Raw genomic sequence first — 25838 nt, 5'->3', positions numbered from 1 at the left:
TCAGCTTGTGGCACTTTGGCTAGCCTGCTGCCCTGGCCCTGCCAGCTTTACTTGAGGCATGCGAGTAATCTATCCATTGACTTGGGAGTTGAAGTTAGACACAGACTTCAATGCATTGTTGAAGTGGGGAAGTCTACTCTGTGGGTGGGGGCATGAATAGAAGGGATGAGAGGGAAGGCTTGAGATGGGAAGTCCCAGATGACAGTTGTGGGTATGGCGCAGGGGTGTGGTGAGCTGGACACTTGGCTTTATTGCATTATGTGCAGTTTTTTGTAATCAGCTCTGTGGCCACTGGGCACCCCAACTTGCTCCCATGCTTCCCTCCAGCAATAACAACCACAGGGCCCTGGGAGAAAACATGACACTTTTTATTTTCTTCCATACAAGCAAACAGTCAGCAGTGGCTGTGCTGGGAGGAGAAAAACTGTCAGGAAGCAAACAGCTCCCTTTGCATTGAACACACCCCACTGCCAACATGGGCCTCTGGGTCCCCACCATCAGAGCTGCAGAGGTGGCACCTGGGATCCTGCCTGAGCCCCCTCCCCAGCCCAAACACCTTTAGGATTATTAGGGAATTCACTGATGCAACATTGATTAGGACTGGCCAATCAGCTGGAGGTTGAGCTGAAACCCCATGACCCCGCTTGTCATCTCAAGTAAATTTTCCTCCTGGACTCCAGACATTTATGAATAAATAATTACCTTTCACTTGGCTCTTGCATAGTCAAAGAGTTTTGACCTGATTGGAAGAAAAAGTCCTATGCACCTGTTGGCACTCTTGCCTCAGCTGCCCATGAGGCAAGTGAACATGTTCCACCTGAACCAGGCCCATGTGTGGGCACATGTGCGCACACATACACACACACACACTTTGCATAATGCAGAACTCTCTCTCTCTCTTTCTCTCTCAAGCACACACACACACGCACACACACACTCATATATGTAAGGCTCATGTAAGTGCATAGGCCATACACATACACACACAGTAGGCTCACACAGGTACCCATATGAACTTTGCATTCACGCTCCAGGCCCTTGTGTGTGTGCACACACATGGAGGCTGCAGGCTAATGTGTACACACTGCACACACATGCCCTTTGCACACATACACACGTTAGTACTCACGCATGTGTATAGACACACATGCACCTGGCACACACAGCAGGGAAATGGGAAGGTGAATCACTTATTTCAGTTCCATTTCTGAGCTGGATTTGTAGGCCGTCCGCCTTGCAGAGTAGCATTTGACTCCAAGGACAATGGTGGACAGAAGCAGCACCAGTCCCAGAACAAGCAGGACCCACTGGCCAGCAGTGGCTTGATTGCGATCCAGAGACATCCCCAGAAAATTGATTGTCGAGTCTGTTCGAGCTAAGGGAGGAAGAAGAAGGAAATGGGCTTTCGAAGTCATTTGACTGGCAGGTATATCCATGTGCGGTGGTCAGACCTGCCTTGGGCGAATGGAGTTGGCAGTCACACATAGGGGGTGCTTGACTGGGGGATGGAGCGATACAGCAGATACATGCCCCAAGACAGGACAGACAGCTGGGTCCCTCACATAGCTTGGGCACCTGAGCAATGAATGTTTTAAAACAAGCCTCTGGAGGATTGGGAAATATGTAGCTAAGGGGTTTGCCAGGAGCATGTCTTCCTGTACAGGAGGAGCCTTTGCAACACATTATCCCTTCCAGAGCCAAGTGAGGCAGCCTGCAGTGCTATGAGCTGGTAATGCAAGCATGCTCCTGGCCACCCATGTCCATAGCTGCAGGCACTTCTGCTCTGGCCTGTTGCTGTCCTGATGGGGATGCATGGATTCCCCTTCCCACCCTCCCCAAACCCTGGGGAAGGATTGAGATGGAGGTGGGGGTGGGCTACTGGATGGAGAAAAGAGTCAGCTGCACTGGCCCAGGATGCCCCTTGCAGAAACCCCACCCCTATACTCTGCCCTAATCTAAGGAGGTGATGCCACTTCCAGGGGCTCCAGGGCTTCATTCCCACCTGCCTTTGGACTGGATGGCTCTCGGGGCATCAGCTCTGGCTATGGGTGGGTGTTGTAAAGACAGCTTAGGAGAAAGCAATTCACACAAGGAGTGGCAGCACCAGCTTCTCCCTCACTTCCTGCTCCCCAAGGAAGAAGACAGAACAGTGGCAGCCCATTCAGTTTGAGGCAGTGGATCTGCCCACAAGACTGAGCCCCCCAGATGTGACCCCCGCTCCCTGTGTCCGGTGGGAGAGAGGTGCTCAGCCCTCTCGCTGGGGCTGGGAGTACCTGTATATGGTGTCCAGTCATAATCAGACCAGCCCAGAATGTCCCCATTCTTCTTGTTCGCATCCACCAGCCAGGTCATCAGCGGCTCGAAATACATCATCAGGGCATCTGCAGACATGTTGGGCTGCCCCGTGATAAGCTGCATGGCCTCTGGCCAGGGTTTGCTAAAGCCCAGCTTCAGGGCATTCCTGTGAAAGCAGAAGCGGCTCCATCAGGCCCTGCGGCAGCAGGCTCTGCCCAGAGGTACTTGCACTTGCTAGTGGCCCTTGGAGTCTGCTCTGGCCCCTGCTGTTCAGTGCTGGGCTGTGCCAAGGGCCTTCTCCAGAGGGTACCATGATGACACACAGGAAAAGCCTACTGCAGGGGGATGAAGGCTGGGTGCAGGCAGGCGGATGTGGGGTTTGGTCTGGGGTACCAGCTGATTCCCTGGAAAGTGCAGTGTAGGTGCTGATTCCCTGGTAGGCAGTCTGGCTAACAGGCTTCAGGTGGTGTGAACATGGAGCTATAACTCAGGGAAAGCCCCCTTAGTCCTTCTCATCCCTCAGCCCCCACAGGCAGATCTAGATACCAGCAAAAAGGGAATTTGGGGTACCTCCTTAAACAGAAGCCTGTGTGCTTACAGAAGCCAACTTGCCATCTAGTGGCAGCTTTCAGTGTTGCAACCCACCTGCCCCATGTGTGCAGACAGGGCTGCCTCCTCTGTGACAGCAACTGGCACTAACTCAGGGTGGGCAGGCAGCTCCTGCCCTTCCCCTGAGGCACTTGTGAGACCCTCTCTCCTCCACCTCAACTCCACCACGTGGCAGGGAAGGAGGACCAGGTGAAGGACAGAACCTAAGCAGTGGTGCCCAAAGCCACCCAGGCTCCAGTGGCCACATTAAGGCTCCCCATGTCAGTAACTGGAGTAGGGGTGGGCAGGAGCTCAGGGCAGATCATTGCCTGCCAGGAGCAGCACTTGGCTCTCAAGCACATGATCAACATTTAATACTGCACCTGCTCAGGGCTAGGCTGCAGAAAGCCCAACCCCTCCAAGGTGTGCAGGCTCCCAGCTCCTGCTGAAATCCATTGGAGTCAGGTGCTTGAACAGGTCTGAAAATCCTGACCACAGTCACTTTCCCAGGCAGTCACTGGGGGATCTGGGAATAGAACTTAATCATCTGGCTCCTCAGTTGCCTACCCTCCCATCATACAAGTGCAAAGCTCTCAGGGGTTAGCAAAGAGTTGTGAAAGCTGGAGTATGGAGCTGAAATGGCTGGAGACCCCTTGGGAAGTGGCCTCTCATTGGAAGTGGCCCACATTTCTCCCTGCTGGCATACTCACCCCAGGAGGGTCCCTGCCTCCTTGGACTTGTAGATGTCACACTTGTACAAGGGGCCAATGTGTCCAGCTGCTTTGCAGAGGGCTTCGTGGAACTGGAACTGAATCACAAAGCTGACAAAGTACCTGCAAATGCATCAGAGAGATGTAAGTGGGACTGGGCTGCATAGATAGGCCACCTCTGGTGTTTCCAGGTCAGGTGGAGCAATAGCCTGTTCACAGATGTGCAGTTTGCTCTGAGTTGCCAGGGGAGCAGACATCCACATCCACATCAGTCTTCAGTTGGGCCAGAGAGTGTGGCTACATGGATGTGCACAGACACATGCAGAGCTGCAGTCCAGCAGAAGCCACAGGGGGAGCTGAATGCCCAACAATGTAAGGAACAATGTAGGCTTGGCGCAAAGTGTCACATTGTGACCTACAGCCTTACAGGGTGCACATCATCAATAACTGAGCGCTGGCAATGCTGTTAATACAGCCCTGAACACACAACACTGCAGCACCAGACTTTCCATGAGTCACTCATCCAAGAAGTATCTGCGAGCAGAGAGGAGCCCCCCTACAGCCAGAGCTGCATAGGGTAAGTTCTGAGTGCTGCATGTCCATTTCTGAGCCTGATCTTCAGGGGCTATGAGTTTTCTCACCCCCTTGTTGTGGAGGAGGCATTCTAGCGGCTCACACTTTCTGCTCTGAAAATTCCCCAGGTGTCAGCACCAAGGTTGGTTGTCCTGTTGGCCCTGCTCAGGACCATGACTTAAGTGATGCAAGGGATCCAATATTTATTACTGGACACACCTAAGGGGCCATGGCCCATCACCTCCCCAGGGTGCTCTCTTTGCAAACAGCTTGTGCCAGCATATGACTCACTATAAATTGCTCTGTAGCATCCCCCTTCCCCGCAGAAGTTTATAGGTTGCCCATGATCCTGCAGCTCAGGGGGATTGTTATCCATTAGGGTGACATTTAAGCATGAACATTTCTGGTGCCCACAGTTTTTATGGCTTGACTGTGGTGAAACTGCAGCCCAGAGGCCTGGTGAATCCCCATTAGGTGAGGACCAATGAGCCCATGTCCGGTCCACAAACTGGGGGTGCATACACACTTCCTAGGCCTGTCCCACACTGTCAGCCCCTTTCCTTGGTCACTGTTCCCCACCCCTCTCAGGTCCTGGGCTACCTACAGATTGACTTAACACACTCTTACTTGGCTCCGTGTGGAGGACGGGGTGCTGACTTGCATGGTACCTTACCTGACATACGGCACATTGGCAGGGATGTGGAACTTGGCACCAGGATCAAAATCAGCTTCTGACCTGGGCACAGGTGGGCACAACCCCTGGTATTTCAACCTGCAGAGGACAAAGAGAAGAGTGAGGCTTAGGAACCTCTGTCCAGAAAGAAAAAGGAAGCAAGAGGCTTAGTGTAACTGGGATAGGGGGCATTTGGGGCAGGAGGACTGGAGAGGGCAGCAGCTAGAATAGACCAGGGCCAGTGGTGGGATGAAGTGGCCTGGCAGCAGGTGGAGATTTAGTCAGTCTCCTGGAGGCTGATCAGGTAGAGTACAGGGCTGTGGGCCTGCAGCAAGAAATGGGAAGGAGTGTCATGCACTATCATATCCCACTGGAAGGAGGGACCATTCACATATATGGGGAGGGGTTATCCAGGCCAGGGCATGGCCATGGGTTAGAGTGAAGTCCCTGCCCTCAGACAAGAATAGCTATGTGCTGTCCAGGAGTTCAGTTTTCTGCAACCCCTCCAGCTGATGAAGCCCAAGGAGGACCTGAGGTTCCACCACTGTTGGTTATATTCATCTTCCTTTATCCGCCCGTCAAACACCTTCCACCTCCACTGGTCCATAAGGTAGCCAAAAGGCACAAAGGCAATCTTGTCCAAGGCAATGCTCATCAGGTAATTGATGTCACTCTCTGTGGAGTGGGAGAGAGGATGGGAAGTTGTTAAGGCAGTACTCATTCCAGTCAACGGCCTGGTAGCAATGCCACTGCATAGACCTGTGGAGAACTTAGGAGGGGTCCTGCAAGACATTGCAGGACCCAGCATTGCTGCAACACAGTGTAACACACTGTGTGCCTAACACCTCCCCCCCAGCTTTGTTCTCAGAACCAGGGTGGTCCATACACTCCTTCAGTCTCTGATGAACATCAAAGGGTCAGAGAGAGGAAGCAGCCAAGAGTAGAGGTGTGCCTGTACTTCCTGGTCGTAATCTTCCTGCCTGAACATCCCACTTGCCCCCATCGTGGAGGGGAGATGACCAGATACCTCCATGTTACTGAGCTGCTCCATTGTCTGGCAAGGGTATGTGGAGGATGTGAGGCAGCCCATTCCAAGTAGACAGTTTATATGCCATGACTTCCAGCATTGCCCTGACTCCCATGGCTGCCTTAGCTTGCTGAGTCCATGGGAGACCTATGGAGTGGTCATGGGTTTGACTGAACTCACCCATATTATCCTCAACCTGAGGAAGAAGGTTGATGCTGTGCAGGTGCTTAGGGGTGGAGACTGACAGGGCCATGACATCCCCAATGGCCTCATGGAAGCCAGGGTTGGCTCCATCACGGAAAGATATGGGCTGGTCCTTGTACTGCAGGAAGTACTGGACGTGGCCCATCTCATGGTGCACAGTGATCAGGTCATCCATGTTCACCACCGTACACTGCTTAATCCTAGAACACAAAGGTCAACAGCTAGCATGAGACAAGGGCGAGGACAGACAGAGACAGATAGAAGATATGGGGGTGGAGAAGGAGTGCTATACCTAGACTCTTTCTCACGCACGTGTAGTCACACAATGAGTCATTTCCCACATCAGTATCCCTATCCCAGGGGCTGAAGCAGAGTTCCTCTATGGTCCTGCAGACATGCTGGGCTGACAGCCCTGTGCTGCAGTGCACAGTTTCTCTCTGGCTCTTCTGGTGCTCTGCTCAGATCCTTTTGCAGGCAGTGATGAGCTGCACCTGCCTGCTGCCCTGGACCAAGGCTATGACACTGCTCCTTACCCTGCTCCATCTCTGGGCAGGGAGGGCCAACCCGGCCCTGGTGCTGGATTTGGCAAACAGGCAAAGCTTCAGGTATGTGCCAGACAGCAGTAGGCAAAAAGCCTGCAGGTCAAGCAGCTGCTGGGAGTCTTCTGGGCACACCCAGGAGTTCCACTGATGCTTGAGGGGACCTAGCTAGTCACAAACCAGTATGACAGCCATCTGGGTACTAGCAACAATGCCAAATTGAGTGCAATATTGTGGGCACTGGTGCCAGACTCCAGGGAATGGGAGTTGCAACAGCAGCAGGCCTTTTGGCCAAGGCTCTAGCTAGATTCCTCTGCTTTGCTCAATTCCAACTCTCCTGAAGGGCACGGTACCTCCCAGCCCTTTCCCTGGCTCCCCAGGGGCACCTGAAGTCCTTGCGGTTGTAGAAGTCCCAGGCTGAGGCATGGCACACCACTTCCCGCCCATCCGATGGCTTCTCAATCATGGACTTGTTCCAGAATTCCTGGGGCATGGGGATCAAGCCCAGAGAGGTGAAGAAATTGTCTGACTCCTGAAACATCCTCTTGGGGGTCCAGTTCTGCACAGACAGTGAAGACCATACATGAGAGTGGGAGAAAACACAAGGGCTTTGGCAATCGCATGAATGGCAGGAAGCCGGAGCTGGTATCACAGCTCCACTTCTTGACTCTGGAGCTTAGGCTGTGATCCTGATCCCCTTGGGGCAAAGTTCCTATTGTATGGGAGCAGGATCTGGCCCTCAGAACAGTGAGCGAAGGGGAGGGCAGAAGTGAGTAAGCAAAGGGAATACGTTTTGGAAAGGGCTTGCTGCAGAGCTGGGGCTGAGCTCTGATAGTGACCAGAGGTGATGGGGAAGAGGATGTCAGTGCACAGACTTATCCTGTGGGGGAAGGTGTGAGGGAAGAGTATATTCTGGCTGTGGGAGGTGAGCAGAAAATGCAAGATAGCTATTGTGGGCTCAGGGACTTCCCTGAGACTGCAATCTGTGAAGCTGCCTAGGAAGCTGCAAGTGACACGAACCATGAGGGGCTCCGAGCTTGTGCCTAACACTGACCATTAAAGTCTGTTCTACCTCTAGGCTGGACCTAGAAGGATCCACATGGCCTGATTATTAGGATGAATTAGTAGAAGAACTCAACTTCTCTGCAAGATCCTGTCTCTATAGCTTAAAAGGGTGTCCCATTGATTTCCGGTTTGGATTTGGGTCAGTGTGAGAAGCGTGGGGTCTAGTGAGCAGAGAGCACACTGAGTCCTGGGCTGGTTTAGAGAAGAAGGGTGGTGGGCATCCTATAGAAAGGAAAAAGCATTAAATGGTGCAGGCTCACTAACCTGGCTTTTCATGGCTGGGGTGGCATCCACTTTGGTGGCACTAGGGAAAGGTGTCACCAGATCAAAAATGGCAGACCATGACTGGGCCCACATGTTTCCTAGAGAACCCAGGAAGGGCAGAGAATCATAGAAAAAAGGAGAAAAAGAGAAAGGGACAAAAGCAAATGGTTATTCCAAATCCTTTAATAAGCCAGAACATCACCTTCCTTGGCTATTTGTGAAGAAGCCTAAGGGCTTCTGTCAAGGCTTTGCCCTCCACCAAGACAGCGCGATTTCTGCCCCTCCCTAGTGACCCTCCTACCTCCCAGTCTGAGTCCCTCCACATGCCCCAAACATGGCCCCGTTCCCAACATAATGTGACTGCAAAGCTCCGCTGCTGTACAACACAGTTCAATGAAGATTTGGCATAAACCAATGTAACTGCACTTGCGCAAGTGAGAGGATGGAGGGTCTAATCGGTCAGAGCACTGGGATTAGGGCACTTGCCAAGGGGACCTGGATTAAGTTTCCTGCTCTGCCACAGACTGTGTGTGACCCTGGGCAGGTCACTCAATCTTATTGTTCCTCTGTTCTCCATCTCTGCAAGGAGGGAGCATGGCAATACTCTCTCTCACTAGGGTGCTGGGAGGTTCTGGCCATTGTTTTTTGAGTGCTCAGCCCCTACAGCAAAGGACCTGGAATCAGCAGTAATAGAGCTGTACTGGCTTCCACCAGGCTTTGGTTTGGCTTCAAGAATCCAACATCCTATCACTTAAAGCAGGTGACCACAAATCAGGACCCCAAGGTCCATCTTTGGGACCTGCCACTGACTCCCTTTGTGGTTGTGGGTACATGGCTTAGGCTATAATGTTCACACAAAGTCAGGATACCAGGACTGCATTTCCTGAAGTGCTCAGCACCTGGCACTCTCCCATTGACCTTGGCACTTTGTACAAGCTGGGCCCAACTGTGGCACTGAGCTTTGGGGAATGCTCTGTCCCATAACCAGTGGTCTGAGGTTCAGGGAATGGATGCCTTTAAGACATCTGTGCCCTCTAGGGAATGCCATTTCCCAACAGAGAGAAACCCCATCCATGCTCAGCAGGGCCTTACCTAGCAGGTGGGCTGGGATGGGGCCCTTCAAGTTGATGTACTCTTTCCCATATTTGTTGTAGAGGGCTCGGCGCACATAGGCATGCAGGTTGAGGTACAGGGGCTGCATTTGCAGGTAGAGCTTCTCTAGGTCCTCTTCAAAGGTTGGTGTTTCATAGAGGGATCTCCAGAAGGCACCATTGTCTGCATGACCTGTCCAAAGGCAGGATGAGAACAGAAGCCGTTGGAACTGCCTGATTGGGGCGGGGGGCACATCTCTGCTACCTCATTTGCGGGATGAGAGGTTCCTGATCATGCCCTGCCCTTGGACCATTGTGGCTGGTCCCAAACTCTTCTTCCTTATTTGTCTGCTTTTCCCACTGTAACCAGGCAAAGCCCTAATGTCCACATCCCACATTGCCACCCTGACTTGCCTTTGTCAAAGTTCGTAGTCTCAGCCCACCAAGCACACCAGCAGCATTACTATCAGCCGCTGAGAATAGCCAGCACTGAATAAGTGGTTCCTATCTTTTTCAGACCTAAGACACCCCTCCATAGCTCTTCTGAATTTGACAACACCCAGTTGGGAACCAGGGGCACCCAACACCAGTTGGGTTCCAGGGGCATAACTAGCTATTTCTGCATCCTGGACACATATGTGGGGCAGAGACAGAGTTGTGCTGAGTAGGGGAAGGAGGGGTGGAAGGTCCAGGTACAGTCTTACCCTGCAACAGCCTGGGCTCATCCACGGGCTACAGGCTTACAGTGGGAACCTGATGTGAAGTCCCCATGTCAGCCTCACTCACCCTCTCCTCCATTAACCCTTTCACAGGTGCCATATAGGCAGGTCTCATCTGCATATAGATTGTGGTTGAAAAAGCCTTCATTTGGCTGTGCTGTGAAAGGGTTGACAAAGTAGCTGTTGCCTCACAGTAATATTGGGGGTAGAGGGGAGAGAAGTGCAGGAGGGGCCAGGCAGCAAGGGGATCCTTGACTCTGGCCAGGCAGATTCATCTGGGTCTCTGGGTGAGCCCATGCCACTCGCAGACCCCTGCTGCCAACTTAGGTACTGTCTACCTCCATTCCAGCATCCTTACCATGTTTGGTGCCTAGGACTCGTGCTCCAGTCACCAACACTTCTCTTACCAGGAGGGGGCATGTGGGGTGGACCAGGAAAGGCTGCAAGAGAGGGGGTCCTGCTGCAGCTGCTTCCCAGTCCACCCAGCATGCCCCTCCTGGAAACAAAGTCATGCTGGGCAGCTTAAACTGGCCACAGCAGCACTGCTGGCTCTGTGGCACCCTTGAAAATCTTTCACATAATCCTGCTTGAGAATAGGGTGGCTCTATTGATATGAAACCAGATGCCTTTATGTCATAAAGGCATTGGGTTTTGTATCAATAGAGGACAGAATAGCAGAAAACCAGAATGTCCTCTAAGATGGCCATCCTACTTGAAAACCACTGTTGGGAGTTGTCACCAGGGACTGAACATGTCAATTCCAGAACTACAAACACAAGCTGATGTCCCTTGAGCCAAGGAAGCTACCTCAAGAATCCTCCCCTATAACAGATCCATATGCTCTGAGGACCAACTGTTGGTGTATATCCCAGCCTGGCTAGAGCCTGATGGCTAGGGAGCTCTCCTCAGGCTGAGGAAGGCCCAGGACCCTCTTCCTGAGCTTTGCAAAAGCAGCCATGTTTCAGGGATTGCCACACTTCTCCAGAGTCTGAAATTACTTGGCCTCCAGGGTAAGGTGCCTGCTTTCCTCATCCTCTATTGTGCCTTATTTTTTAGTGATGGGGACATTGCTAGTAAAAAATTGTTAGGGCGTTACTGGGTGGAGGTCCCTTCACATCACTTGGATACCAGAGGTGCAGAAAGAGCAGCAGCTGCCAAGGATCTTTCACAAGATAACACAACAAACCCTGAAGTCCTGACTCAGCCCCTGACTCTGGGAGGTGCTGAGCCCCTCCAGGAAGCACTGCGGACCCAGTGAAGTCAATGGGGCTTGCATGGCACTCGGCACCCCGTTTTCAATAAGCCCCTGTGATCCATTTGCCATTAATCTCTATTGGAGCAGGATCAAACTTCTAGATCTTGTTTGAGGCCCAAATCCTGAGCAGTGCTGAGTCCCCATAGATCTGTCAGACTTCAGAGAGTTTTGTCTGAGTAAGGGATTCATGAGTGAGTGCAGGGAGCTGGTGGCCTGTGGCTGTGGGAGAGTAGGGAAGCAGAATGACTGAGAGCAGCTAGGCCTGTGAGGGCCATCTTCCACTGGAGAAGCAGGCACCACAATGGGAAGCTGACCATTGAGTCTGGCTGCCTTGTTGCTTAGCTCCACATATCTCTTGTATTTGGTTCTGATTTGATTCCCAGAGGCATCCCGCCAGCCCTTCCAGGCGAAGAGGAGCTCATCATAATCCCTTGAGGTGGCGAGGATGTTGGTAAGGTCTACAAAGGGAAAAAAAAATGAAACTCACAGTCTCCCTGCTGTGTACCTTCCCACTGTTGGACAGACCCTGGAGAGGCCTGAAGATCTCCCTTCCCCCCCTACCGTAGCTTAGCACAAGAGCACAGCTCCCAAGGCTCATCCCCTTCCCAGGCTCCTTTCTGAGAATCCTTCCACCGTAACCCACTCCACATGCCCATAACACACTTGGTGAGATGATTGTTCCCCAACAAAGTTCTCCCTCTGCTTTTCTTCACCAGGTCTCCTACTCCTAAAATCCTCCTGGGAGAACCATCACTGGTCATAGTTTCCTCTGTGTTTTCTATGGTCATCTATGTTTCACATGCTCAGGAGTAGAACCTCATCCAGCAGGGGACATGCCAGTTCTCACATGGCAACAAAGTAGGCAGTGGCAAATGGTGCCAGGCCTGACTTGGTCCTAGGCTCCTCTGGGTTTTAGGCTTTGGAGCTAAACATCAGAGTTTAACATCAGAATTACATGGGCCTCTAAAAACATTCATGAACTTCCCTCCCAGTTTGCTGCCCTATAGGTGGAGGTTCCTTCTTTTCTAGGGCATCTCCAAAGAACTCAGAGAAAAGTCCTCCGGAGACTTTTCTACAACTTACCAGGATCCAGTGGATAGCACTTGTCATTATCTTTGCAGACCTTGGCTATGCTGTATGTGGTCTCCATGTCCGAGAGAAGTTGGTTGTACTGAGAAAGAAATTGGATCGCGTTAGACAAGGATTCCTGCTTGCATGGTAGAAGATGGGAATACGTCACTGCCCACTGACTGGTGCCAGCTACCCTGCTCTAGTGCCTGCCATGCAAGAACTCCAAACGCTCTAGGGACACAAATGAGTTCAGTCTCACCACTGCCCAAAATGCAGACCTGTGTGTGTCTTGAAGTGAATGTGGATGTGGCTGAGGCACAGACGGAAGAAGCTTATCCAGACTCAATAAATGAGTCACAGACAGAGTTATGGGCCTCAATTCCTACCTTGCAGAGTGCCAGTAACCCTCACATACCTCAGAGCAAGTGCACCTACAGCACCGACCCAGCCATATGGGGGTTAAGGAGAAATCTTCATGAGGTGCCAACAGAATAGATCCAATGAAATACAGCTGGCAGTGGCACCTCCATACAGAAATGGTGGTAGATGCATTCCCCCCGCCCCACTCCTCTGTATTCATTACAGTACTCTCACTGTTTTATTAACCATTTGTTGACTGTATCAGAACAGAAGATCCTGGATCTCTTTACAATGAGATTTTCACATTGACATGCTTGGGAGCTGAGAGAAGTACTTCTATACTGAGCATTGACTTGCTCACTGTTACTTTTTAAATTTTCTTTACAGCGAGTGAAAATAATTTGCATTTTAATAGGGGCAGGTGCTTTTTTCCTGAGCCTTCCAGAGCCCACAAGCCCCAATCCTTCCAAGGCTCCAGGCTGATGGGTAGAAATGATTATGGCTGCATTATATTTGTACCGCCATATCATTCATAGAAAGAGATCGAGACAGAAGGAAGGACACTTTGTGCAATCACTATCTGGATGGTGAAAAACACACGATCTCAGATCACACAAAATACAAGCTGGGGCCCATTTTTTGATCTCAGCTGGAACCCTGTGATCTCAACAGCAAGTTGGGATCAACCTGTCTCTACATCCTTCTTCAATTCCTTCTTCAGCTCTCTCATCAATGCAGGGCCCAGGCACAGCCTAAAATAGAGGACAAATGCAACTTGGAGCACTTCGCAAAGCAGCCTAGAGGACCCCTCACTCTTCATAGGAGGGTGCTATGGGAGAATCCAGGCCCCAGTGTGCCTGGATGTTCGGATTTATAGTCTTTGGAAAAGTGCTTCCTTAGAGGCAGAAATGGTGTTCACCTCTGTTTGGAAAGCAGTTAGTGTACTCTCTCCAGGGGCTCCCCATGAACCAGGTTGGCAGCTACAATCTGCCCCATGTTACACAAGTCAGGAGTAGATGATAGGCTCCTGAAAGGGCCTTTGGGTGGACATGTTTGGCTGTGCTTTCAGAGCACTCTCTTGCCAATCCTGCTCACCTCCTCCAGCTCATTCTTGGGCAATGCAGCCCTCTCAATGTCGCTCAGCTTCTTAAGGATGCGCTTCACGCTCTGGTCCTGAAAGTCAGAGTAGTCGAACTGCCGGGCCTTCATGCCATACTGCAGGGTGTGATTGGACATCAACAGGTTTTTTTCCAGCTGCAAGACCAAGAGGGGATAGCAGAGGAAGTGCCCCATGGGGCTCCATCAGACACAGGTCACTGTTAAGGATGCTGCAGCATGCAATGGGCAACTAAGGCATTTCTTTCCCATGACTGGCCAGGGACCAAGTCTAATCTGTAAACAAGGAGCAGTTAGGAATGTCTCTTGGCCATGGGCAAGGATACTAGAGGAGGGTATCTCCTGACATGTGGATGAAGCTCCCTGGCAGAAGCAAAGGCTGCTCTAGTTTTCTGTGTTGTCTGCCTGCCTTTGCCTTCACTGTCAGACTATTGCCTATAGCTTGTTTTCATACCATGATCTGCTTATTGTGCTCAGTGATGTTGGTGTTGTATGTCCAGGATGCTTCGGTGTAGGCATTCCACACCACTTCAGCTGTTCGGTTGTACTCTGCCAAGAATTCTTTAGCTTGTGCTTCATCCGCTATTTTATCTAGGAAGAGATGGGGGTGAAAACACAATGGTGAGACAGGCAAGAAAACTTTCCCCTCTAGAGAGCAACCCCTCTTTGGAAACTCCATGGCTGAGCCCTTCCCAGCACTGGAGGCACAGCCTGGGGATGTGATGGAGACCTGGGAAATATCTGCATTCCTGTCCTGGTGGCCCCTGAGAGAGAAGTGATAGGAGAAGCCAGCAGGCAGGTGGGAGATGGTGGAGCATCTGTCCTTATTCATTTGGACAGGGCAAGGTGTCAACAGGACAAGTACTGGATTCTAGACCCTCCCAATCAGCCAATCAAGAGACAGGACAGGGAAGATGATCTGTTACATCAGGAGGACAGGGATTACTGTAACAGAATAGACCATAGGTCTCTTCAGCTGTGTGTGGCCCATGGCACATGATTAATAGTGAGGTGAAGTACCTTGCGAAACATGATTGCACAGTGATCTCTAGACCTGAGCTGATGACCAGTCTATGCTGCATTCTTTCTCCCTATCCCAGCACACCATGCACCAGCAGATATTGCATGTGTACATGGATTAACAATGTCACACTCCATCTGTCTCTGCACCCCTTCCAGCCACCCCAGACCCAGCTCTGGGGCAAAGAGACAGCGGGGGAGCTTTACCAATGCCCTCAGGGTAGCCCTCAGGAACAGGTGGGCGCCACTCAAAGTCTGGCCAGCCCAGGGTTTCCTGGGTCTTGTTGTTCTGTTGCTCCAGCCATTCTGTCACAGGTTTGAAGTACTCCAACAGTGCCCCAGCATCCATCCTACTGGTGCCAGTCATACTGAACAGGATTTCTTGCCATGGCTTGGAAGAACCAACTTTCAGCATTTCACTGCAGAGAACCAGAATAAGAAATGCCACTGTGAGACACTGAGAGGGGCAGGGCAAGAACCACAGACCTTGGAGCTTTGCGGAGCAAAGGACAAGCACTCAATTCTCATGGCCACTGTCCATACTAGGCATCACAATGGATGGCACTACAGAAGAGTTCAAGGACTCCCTCCACTCAAGCATTGGCTAATGGTTAAATTGATCACTGCTTCAATTATAAGACAGTGATCCCTCTGGATACCAATGGTCCTATGCTGCTAGGAAGATGACACCCTCCACTCTGCATTCAGCTCTCACTTTGTAACTGCGTTGGGACAGGCCCCATTTCCATTTGATATCATGTGCAGCACCATGAACAATGTCCCTTGATTAGCAAATCAGCTTAGATTTGCAAAGTTACCCTAAGGATTTTGTCATTTGACTGATATTAAAAGGAGTGGCCAGGTGGCTGTTACAAAGGGCTCCGCTTATTTGCTTGGAAAGCAAGTCATACAAGGAAAGGTGATGCCTCTGAATGCCAACGCACAGTCAGTATCTCGTGTAGATACGGCCAGGGGTGATCTAGGACTAGCTATGCCTACTGCTATGGGTATTTTCCATGATTCTGGGCTTTGCTGTTTGCCACATGGGGCCAGGAGCAATTTCCCCCCTTCCACTGCTACATGTGTCAGGGGTCTTTTTGAAGTCTTCCTCAGATGCATTGGGTGTTGGCTGCAGCCAAGGCTGGGGATTTGGACTGGGGTCTGCCAGTGCTCATGCTAGGACTTAAACCCAGAGGTTCCTGGCTGCGGCATCTTGCCCCACTGTTCAGGGTCAGACTGATACCCATATTTGGGGTCAGGAAGGATTTTTACCCCATAATAAGATTGGTATGGGCTGTGGGGATTTTTGCTTTCCTCTGGAGTGGGGGTGGGGAGGTGGGGGAAGGGAATGACCCTCCTCCTTGGACCTCTTGAGCATATTTTAATAACCTGTGCAGCAGCAGAATATCGGCTGCATGTTTCCCTTGCTTTACCTGTGGCAGATTAGGTTGTTATGTCTTGTAGCTGTGTCAGGGTTGACTATAATTTTGCTAATAGGTTAGACAGTGGATTTGTATAGGTTGGCTTGGATAGGGATGTTCCTGCCTTAGGCAGGTGGTTAAACTTGATGACTTCTGGGGCTCCCTTCCAGTTCTACTTCTCTATGATTCAGGGTCAGGGAGTCCTTGAGACAGGTAGCATTGTCTAGGGACAAAGCCCCTTTAAGAACTGACATCTGGAAGGGGTAGAGGAGACAGAAAGCAGCTGGGAAAGGGTCTAGTGGTTCTCAGCAAAGGCTGAAAGAGCACAGCTGAAGATGAGCCCTCCAAAGGGTGATACTGGAGAAGACACCTGGGGATTAGGCTCTGAACCCTGCAGCCTAACCATGGAAAGATCATTGCTTGTGATACTTTCTGATCATATAGTTGATGAATATGTCTGTGCCCTAAATGTAGGGCCTGGCCTGACTTCAGGCTGTGGCATTAGTTCTTCATGTGCTGGGGAAGACAGGACAGCAACCTATGGTGGCTTGGAAAATCCCATCCATGAAACATAATCACCCAGTGGCTATTCCAGCATTGGCCTCCTGCTTTCATTGGGATCCTGTGTGTGAGTCACAGCAGCAGGACAGACAGACTGCAGTGCCAATTCTGGGCAGCAGCCTATGCCTATCAGTTCAAAACACACACAAACACAACTGGCCTGTCACCTCCACACTGTCCTCAGGACTCCTTGCTCCCAGATGCTGGCTTGCCAGGCATGGAGTGCTGTTGCTGCTCTGGGCCCATCTTTCCCTGAGGACCCAGGGGACCAGTACAGATGGTTCAAATAGCATTGAATCCTCTACCCTGCTGCCTCACTCAGATCCCAGGTGGGACAGAGTTTACCCTGCAAGGACCACCACCTCAGGCAGCCTAGACATATTCTGAGATGCCTGAAGCAACATTGTCAGAAGTCCCCACATACTAGTTTCAAGGGTGACTGAGGTACTCACAGGAGAGTAAGTTCTACTGCCTTCCTGTGAAACTCAGTTCCTACATGCCTACATCAGTGCTGAAAATGGCACTTAGGCTCCCAAATCACTTCAGCATCTTTGAACACATTACCCCTAGACTCTCAGATTTGCAGAACACCCACACAATCCCCTGTCCAAGAGTCTGGAAGCTTCTTCTTTCTCATAAACACCCATCCCATTTCCTGTGCTTGGACCTGGAGCAGGGATCTCTGGTTTTAAAAACAATAATTCCAGCACTTGAATTAAAAGCAAGTCTTCTCCAGTCAGTCCTTCCATAGGAATAAAGAGTATCCCAGCCCTTTGGCCCCGGAATGGGTAAGATCACCACATACTTCCCAGTTGAACCATTGCACCAGGGATATTTATGGGGAGTTGAGATGATGCTTCTGAGAAAGGTTGCTGTCTGCCAGTGGGATTGTTTGTATTCTTACTGCTGGAGCTGGGACTCTGGTCTGAGTAGTTCACCTTTGTCTCCCAGATGCCTATACACACACATGCACCTTCCCCTTCCCTATCCCTCTCACCTGAGTTTTGTTCCAGCTTCTTTGGACTGGTAGATGTCACAGGTGTGCAGGGGGCCTTTATGGTTGGCAGCTTGGCACAGGGCTTTGTGGAACTGGAACTGCAGGATGAAGCTCACAAAGTATCTGCAAAGAGAGCAGGTGTCACAGCATGGGAAACTAAGAGATGGGCCCCAAGAGTGACTGCAGCTGTCTGCCTCTGGGAGAAGGTGCCAGCCCCCGACAAAGTACCTCTGGGGGTTGTGATGCCCTTTCCTATCATCAGCATTTTCTCATTTTTCAAATCATTCTGAGCAACAAAGAGCCCTCATAGGGTTGGCTCAGCAGCCTGATGAGACCACTGATCTTTAAGCTTGAACAGTGGGTTTTGCTTTGATGAAGGGAGTGAAATGAGGGCACTTGGGCCAGAGGCAGGTGCTGCATGCATTTCACAGGCTCAGTCCTGTATTGTCCTTTAGTCCCTGCCCTTGCAGACCTGGGCTCTTCACACAACCCTGTCCTGCACCCCAGGAATAACCCATGGCCTCCCACTGCCCTTGCATACCCTGCCCATGCTGTGCCCTGGTTGTGACAGGAATGTCAATGTTGCCACTTGCAGCTCTCCTACCTGATGTAGGGTGTGTTGGCAGGGATATGATACTTTGCACCAGGATCAAAGTTGGTTTCATTCCTTGCAATAGGAGGACATATTCCCTGGTATTTTGTTCTGTAAACAAAGGGGGGAAAGTGAGGGGAGAATAATGAGTATTTGCATGAGGCAGGAAGAAGGCAACAGATACACCAACGGTTAATGAGTGCTGAGTATAGAAGGGCAACAGGGAAGGAAAGGGGAACACAATGGAGACAAGCTTATGCATATCTAGGTAGGAAATCATAGCACATAGTTCCACCTCTCCTTCCACATGCTGTCCAGCTTTCTGTCTATCCATCTGCCCATAGATCTACCCACTGCTCTATCTGCACATAGAGGCATCCTAAACCTGTTAGTCTATCCACCTACCAACCAACATATCAGGCTATCACATACATACCTATGTATCTATCCATTCACATACACATACATTCGTTCAATCAGCTGCCCACCCACCCACCTGACCCAGACCAAGGATGAGCTGTCTTGTGTGTCTTCTGATATCCTGCAACACAGACTTGGTCACAGGTCTCTCCACTTCCAGTCCCAGCCAGGCATCAGGAGAGCTGGGGCAGTCATACAAGTTGGCCAAAGGTGATGCCGCCCTGAAAGGGCTCGGTGTGAGGTTGGGGCAGTGCTTTGTCTTCTCCAGACAGGTTTGTTCCTGCTCCTATGTTCTATGAGGAAATGTTACTGGTGTTGCTTTTATTTACTCCATCTCACATCAGGGAAGAGAATGAAGATACATGGGCAGCTCAGGGGGTATCACAGCCTGTTTTCACTGCACACCTTTCAAATAATCAGCAGCACAAAGCTTGTCCTATTCACACATTTGTGCACATCTGAGTGCTCATACATGGCACACTCACCAAACACACATGTATATGCATGCATGTCTAATATACATGCATGCCTATCATACACACACCAAACAACCTTGAGGTAAACAGACTATTCCAACTTTTCTCTGAGCCTAACCTGCATAAAATGAACAGATCCAAACAGGAGATTTTACCACATCTTTAACTCTCCTATGAAATATGAACTTTCATTTCTTCCTAGGAGAACTTTATAATCTTTTCTCCTATGCCTGAGAAGAGTGCTTGTGCCCAAAAGTCTGCAATAAAAGATTTTGTTTGTTGTTGCAAAAATCTAGTTGGTGTAATAAAAGATAGCCCCTCTACCATGAGTTCTGATTCCTTTTGTCTCTAAGACCAATACGGCTACAACCTGGATACATATCATGCACATATATATGCATGCATACTCAGAAACCCCATGCACACAGGTAGATGCCTGAACAATACACATGTGCAAATGAACACACATATAAGCATGCACTGTACATTCCTCTGGACACAAAAGTGCTTGGACACACTTGTGCACTCATGCATGCACACACAACAAACACACACACACACAGCATGGTCCCATTTACCTCAGGTACCACCAGTCATAGTTGTAGCGGTTTGGTGAGGTACGCCCACTGAAGACGTTCCAGCGCCACTGGTCAATAAGGTACCCAAAGGGCAGGAAGGCAATCTTCTCCAGGGCCATTTTCAGCAGATAATTGATGTCATTCTCTACAAGAACATCAGAGTTTAATCATGTCAGGAAAGGGGCTTTGCTAAAGGCAGGCTTTTATCCAGGCTTCCTGGAGAGAGCACCCAGCTGCCCCATGGCAACTCAGAGCTCGTCAGGGGCTGCCTTCCCCTTGGACAAGGAGTGCAGGCTCTGTAACTAAGACTCAGGGTTTGACATGCCCCTTTCTATCACTAATGGGGGCACTAGATATTCCTTTTAGCTGGCCTGGATTTATGGTGGGAAAAGCAATTAACATGGACCTGGCCCCTTCCAGCTGTGGTAGTGGTTCATGCCCATTTTCCATTTGTGTAAGAAACAGGGCACACGGCACAGATATAGGGAACCAGGCCATATATGTCTACAGTAGGGGTGGATAAAATATGGCCCACTAAGGGATTTTGTCCAGCCTGTGGAGGGTCCCATGGCCCCATCTGGCTTAAATGCAAGGGACAGCCCAGGAAGGGACATGCAGCTGATCCTGCTATCATCAGGCACATGGCAGGGTAGGGGCAGCACGACGGCCAGAATCTGCTTCCTGGCAGCCCCAGTGGTGGCTCCTTCTGGCTGCTACTGCTAGTGTCTCCGCCACTCCCAGACCTGGCCCTACTGCCTGGGCACCCTGATCCGTCTCCCCACACCTACCACCAGGGACGCCAGATAGAGTGGGTGGGCAAGGTCTCCATGGAAACCTGCTGAGACCCCTCCAGATAGGATGCACTCGATTGGGTAGATGGAATGGGGCCATCGGTTGGTGTGAAGTGGCATCCAGAAGTAGGATGGGTGGGCCAGGGCAAGGGCCAGGATCCCAGAGCAGAGACAGAGCAGGGCTGGGGCCCAGGGCAGAGCCATGATCCACTCCCTGCACACTCCTGCCCTGCAGGCAGTGGATTGGGGCTCTGCCCCAGGCCCCAGTCCCATGCTGTCACTGCCCCATGATCCATCCCTGGCCCCTGCCCACCTGTCCCATTCCTAGATGCTGTTCCTCGCCTTCCCACAGCCCCATCCCATCCACTGGGTATAGGGCGGACAAGTCTGGGTCAGTTAGTATTAATTAATCAACAGCTCACCCAAATTCCTAAAGTGTCCTTCCAGTCAAAATAATTGCCCACTCCTGTGTGGCAGGTGGTTCTATGGTGCTTGATGTCAAAAGGCCATATCCAGGCCCCACAAAGTTCAGCAGAATGCGCACAAAGTTAACAACTTAGAAAACACCCTCACAGGTCACTAATTTGACAGCATCGTGGATGGTCACTGCCCTCCAGAAAGAGCCAAGTAAACAGGATAACATCTCCCCTTCTGGGGCATTACAACCATATGGGATATTTCCCTCCCACCCCCACTATGCAGCCTTAGAGTACAATGTCCCAGAGGAGCCAGCCCAAGGCTGTAGTTGGTAGCAGCAGATGAAGAAACAAGAGGAGGACTCTGGCCATTCAGGAAAAACAGCCTACAGTTAAACAGGACCTCCTCAGCTTTGGGCTGAGCAGTCATGTGCTCCAACCCTCCCACTTCTCCCTTCACAGTCCCTTCACTCCAAGTCTACCCCTTTTCTCCTCTTCTCCCCTTCTCTGTTCCATCCCCCTTTCCTTTCCATTAAGTTTGGGGTGTCAAACATAGGGTCTATGGGCTGGATCTGGTCCAGAAAGCTGTATGCTCTGGCCCATGGATCTCTGAACCAATCCCATGTGCTGCATGAGGCATGCACTGGCATGCAGCACAGGAGGTCAGTCCAGGGTATGTCCTGCATATGGCACCTGCACAGGACTGGCTCTCTGTGCTGGCTCTAGGGCCAATCTGGATCAGGCTGTGCCAGTGCCAGTACACAAGGCTGGTCCTGTGGGGCACCACATGTAGTGTGCACCTCATGGTGCTGCAGTGAGTCCAGTCTGCAAACCATGTGCAGCAAGTACTGGCCCCAGGGATTGTGTGTGGGCTGGACTTGGCACTGCATGTGGCACAAGGCATGGACTCTGGATAGGTTCATCCTTCCTTCTCACTAGTGAAATGTTACCAGCATTGCTTCTGTTTACTGCATCTCACATTGGGGCAGAGAATGAAGAGACATGGGCAACTCCTGGGGTTACACACAGATAGCCTGAAGCCTGATCTGGTCTGGTCCCAGAGACAGTATGCAGGGCCAGTCTGGTGGGGTGCTGCACACAGCCTATGCCCCAGATCTCCTGTGCTGTGTGTACGTTACATGCACAGTAGGCCCTGGAGGGGACTGGCGTGTGCTGCATGTGGTTCACAGGCTGATCCTGGCACTGTGGGTGCTGCATGTGGGCCTGCAGACAGGCCCAGTGACCCTCAACTAGCTCATGGGGCCAAATGAGTTTGACATTAGGGCTGTGCAAAACAGCACCATTCTGTTTCGACTTGCGTTTTGATGTTTCAACAGAACAGCGTTTCGTTTTGAATTTTGTTTCGATTCGAAACTGCTGTTCTGTTTTGTTTCGTCAAAACAGTTTCACTGTTTCAACCCTGTTTTGACGTTTCACCCACAGGCTATAATGGGGAAGCTTGAAACAGCCTATAACTTTGTCATTTCTGCCCTGATTTGGATGAAAATTGCAGGAATGGTAGCCTCTTCTGAGGGCATGAAGCTTGCCAAGTGTCAAGGAGATAGGTGTAGGGAATTCAGGGAAAATTCACCTCAAAGTCTTGAAAGCAAAAAACTCATGTCACATGTATGTGTTAAGCCACAGTGGGGTCAAAACTGCAGACCTGCTAGCCCCTGCTGAGGCAACGAAGCCTGCCAGGTTTCAAAGAGATAGGTGCAAGGGTTTGGGGGAAACTGAACCTCAAGCTGCGGACAAGCAAAACTCATAGTTTCTAGTGCCGGAAGGGACCTGAACAGATCATCAAGTCCAACCCCCTGCCCTGGGCAGGAACAAGTGCTGGGATCATAATACCCCAGCCAGATATCTATCCAACCTCCTCTTGAAGACCCCCAAGGTAGGGGAGAGCACCACCTCCCTTGGGAGCCCATTCCAGAGCCTGGCAGCCCTAACTGTAAAGTAATGCCTCCTGATATCAAGCCTGAACCTAGTCTCAATCAATTTGTGGCCGCTATTCCTTGTTATCCCAGGTGGTGCCCGGGGGAACAGAGCCTCACCTATTTTCCTCTAGTCCCCCCTGGTGAGTTTATAGATGGCCACCAGAGCCCCTCTCACTCTTCTCTTGTGGAAGCTGAATAGATTCAGGCCCTTTAGTCTATCTTCCTAGGGCCTGGCCTGCTGCCCCCTGATCATGCAAGTGGCCCTCCTCTAGACCCTCTCAAGGCTAGCCACATCCTTCTTGAAGTGCGGCGCCCAAAACTGGATGCAGTGCTCCAGCTGCGACCTGACCAGCACTGCATAGAGGGGAAGGATCACCTCCTTGGACCTGTTTGAGATACATCTGTGGATGCATGACAAGGTGCGGTTACCTTACTGACCGCTTCCTCGCATTGGTGACTCATGTCCATCCTGGAGTCAACAGTGACTCCAAGATCCTTTTCAGCCACTGTATTGTTGAGAAGGGTGTTCCCCAGTCTATAGGTGTGTTGCAGGTTCCTTCTCTCTAGATGCAGCACCTTGCACTTGTCTGCATTGAATTCCATCCTATTCTCATCCGCCCACCTCTGTAATTTGTCTAGATCTAGTTGTATTCTGTCCTCCCCTCCAGTATACCCACTTCTCCCCACATCTTTGTGTCATCAGTGAATTTGGGCAGTGTGCTTTCCACCCCCACCTCCAAATCACTGATAATTGGTGACGTGGGTGATATGGGTGACACTGTGTGTGTCTTAAGGCGCAGCAGGGTGAAAACTGCAGGCTTGCTAGCCCCTCCTAAGGCCACAAACCCTGCCAGCCTTGAAGGAGATAGGTGCAGGGGCTCTGGGGCCCTGCACCTCTGGCTGCTGACAGGCAAAACTTGTGTCATAGGTGCTTGTGGGACTGTGTCTGTCTTGGGGCACAGGAGGGTGAAAACTGCAGGCCGGCTAGGCCCTGCTGCGGCCACAAAGCTGTTAAGGAAACCGGTACAGGGGGAGTCTGGGTTCTGGGGCCCTGCACCTCTAGGTGCTGACAGGCAAAACTCATGACATGGGTGGGTGACACTGTGTGTGTGTTAAGGTGCACCCTCACTCAACTGACTCCAAGGCAGAAAGCAGGGCAGTTCAAACAATGCTGCCTTTTATGCAGTTTTTCCATCCCTCCCCCAGAGCATTGGGATTGGAAAGGACCTCAGGGAAGGATGACAGTCGCTGGCCAGCTACACAGTCAATAATAAGAGCACTCTTTCCCCTCTCTTCCCCCTCCCTCTCCTTACTTTAGTTTCTGTTTCCCTGCAGGCAAGCCCAGCTTGACTTTGAAACTCGAAATATTTGAAAATTTCAAAACATTTTGACTTGCTTCATGTTGTTTTGAGGCTGTTTTGAAGCTCTCTGTTTTGTTTCCATTTTGCTGTTTTGAGCTTGAAACGAGTCGAAACAGCATCGAAACAAAACTGCCAGTCAAATTTTGCACAGCTCTATTTGAGATCCCTATACTAAGCCAATCCCATCCTAACTAGCCCCCCTCCAAAAATAGCCATGGCTCTAATGTGCCATTTGCTGCCATCACCCAGTTCACTCTGCTTGTGTGTTCTGCCCCTGCCTTCCCCATCCCCATTGAAGCCATAGGTTTTTTGAGTGGGGAGGGGTGGGGAAGCAGGGCAGGGACTGCCGACTGTGTTTAAGCAGTTCCAACCTGATGGCATCAATCCATCATCACTCCCAGAATAAACACTTGTCATAGTCACTGGATCTTAGAAACGTTCCTCTCTTTGCAAAGAAGCCACAGCTCACAGTAGCAGTTTGCAAATGCGTTTGGCTCAATCTACTCTGGTTTGGCTCCACATGTGAGCTGGTAAAACCCAGGTCTGGGATGGATCCTCTCCAATCTGGCAATTTCCCATAAGGAATTAGTTCCTTCTGCTTGCCTTGTGCTGCAGAGGTATCCTGCCAAGCTCTGCTGAATGTGAATGGTGCCATCAAGCCCCACCCTGGGAGCTGGCATCTCCTTGGGGGTGGGATTAATTGGCTGCCAAGGGCTTCCAGCCCCAAAAGAGCCTTTTACAAGGGAATTTTCTGTTCTCTTGGCAGCAAAGGGAGGGGAAGGGAGAAATCCCTATCCCCGTCCTCACCCCCAGTTTAACAGGGGACTCAGATAATCTTGCTGGGTGAAAATGCTGCCAATGTGTAATGATCTCAGAGTGCAGAGAGGGTGGGATGGGACAGCCAGGAGTACGATGCCAGCTGGAACCCCTTCACCCTGGAGCCTCAGGTGAACCTAGGTGTCAGAGTCAGAGGTAGCAGCATGGCTTTCCCAAGCCAACAGAACCCCATTACCCCCATACACCATGAAGAAGGAGAGAGAGAGCTGTGCAGGGCAGGCACAGGGTTCAGGGCACTATCCTTAGATACAGGAGACCCAAGTGCCATTCCCTGCCATAGGGATATAGGTTGTAGCTGTGATGGTCTAAGGACATAAGCAGACAAGGTTCTTTGGGTTTTAACTATTTGGGTTGGTTTAATAAAAGATCAGATTTACCCAAAGAACCTTGTCTGCCTATTCCCTGCCATAGACAACTAGGGTGACCTTGGGCACAGCACTTGGGCAGACAGTTTCCACAGGCATTCAGGCACCCAGTTCCTATTGAGACCTCAAAGCAAACCCAGTGAGGGTGCTTGCTCTGTAGAGCATCCTTTAGCCCAAAGGTCTCATCCCAAGCTGCAGTCACTTCTTCAGGCACTGTCCTCTCCTTCCCTCTAGTCCACAGAAAGAGCCCGGTTTTCTTTGTGCACTGTGTCTGTGTCACCTGCGGCTAGGGGTAGTCGTTGTACCTGTATCCTGGACGACCTGGTCAAGGAGCCCAATCTTCTTGAGGTGGCTGGGGGTGGAGACTGACAGGCCCATAACATCGCCAATGGCCTCATGGAAGCCAGGGTTGGCCCCACTGCGGAAGGTGACAGGCTGGTCCTTGTACTGCAGATAGTACTCAACATGCCCCATTTCATGATGGACGGTGAAGAGCTGCTCCATGGTGACTGTGGT

General features: G+C 51.0%; 1 protein-coding gene across 3 annotated transcripts in view; it reads right to left on the bottom strand.

The window, feature by feature from the left end:
* Positions 1–345: 345 nt before the first annotated feature.
* Positions 346–25838, bottom strand: part of ACE (angiotensin I converting enzyme) — a 110410-nt gene continuing 84917 nt past the window's right edge. Inside the window, exons 9-26 of one of the 3 annotated variants that reach the window (XM_019523599.1) lie at positions 25628–25827; positions 19616–19760; positions 18154–18252; positions 17550–17672; positions 14778–14989; positions 14005–14141; positions 13530–13688; positions 12087–12174; positions 11318–11461; positions 9031–9222; positions 7939–8036; positions 6996–7168; positions 6047–6270; positions 5370–5514; positions 4840–4938; positions 3594–3716; positions 2274–2461; positions 346–1375 (exon numbers count right to left, since the gene is read on the bottom strand). In XM_019523599.1, the coding sequence (XP_019379144.1) occupies positions 1191–1375; positions 2274–2461; positions 3594–3716; positions 4840–4938; positions 5370–5514; positions 6047–6270; positions 6996–7168; positions 7939–8036; positions 9031–9222; positions 11318–11461; positions 12087–12174; positions 13530–13688; positions 14005–14141; positions 14778–14989; positions 17550–17672; positions 18154–18252; positions 19616–19760; positions 25628–25827 (2734 nt within the window). In that variant the 3' untranslated portion in view covers positions 346–1190. Of the gene's footprint in view, positions 1376–2273; positions 2462–3593; positions 3717–4839; positions 4939–5369; positions 5515–6046; positions 6271–6995; positions 7169–7938; positions 8037–9030; positions 9223–11317; positions 11462–12086; positions 12175–13529; positions 13689–14004; positions 14142–14777; positions 14990–17549; positions 17673–18153; positions 18253–19615; positions 19761–25627 lie in introns of all 3 variants that reach the window. The other 2 variants (XM_019523600.1, XM_019523601.1) reach the window with 2 other exon arrangements.

The sequence above is a fragment of the Gavialis gangeticus genome, unplaced genomic scaffold (assembly GCF_001723915.1).
Source record: "Gavialis gangeticus isolate Ggan-Ray unplaced genomic scaffold, GavGan_comp1, whole genome shotgun sequence".
NCBI classification, from domain to species: domain Eukaryota; kingdom Metazoa; phylum Chordata; order Crocodylia; family Gavialidae; genus Gavialis; species Gavialis gangeticus.
This window is presented reverse-complemented; position numbering and strand designations above follow the sequence as displayed.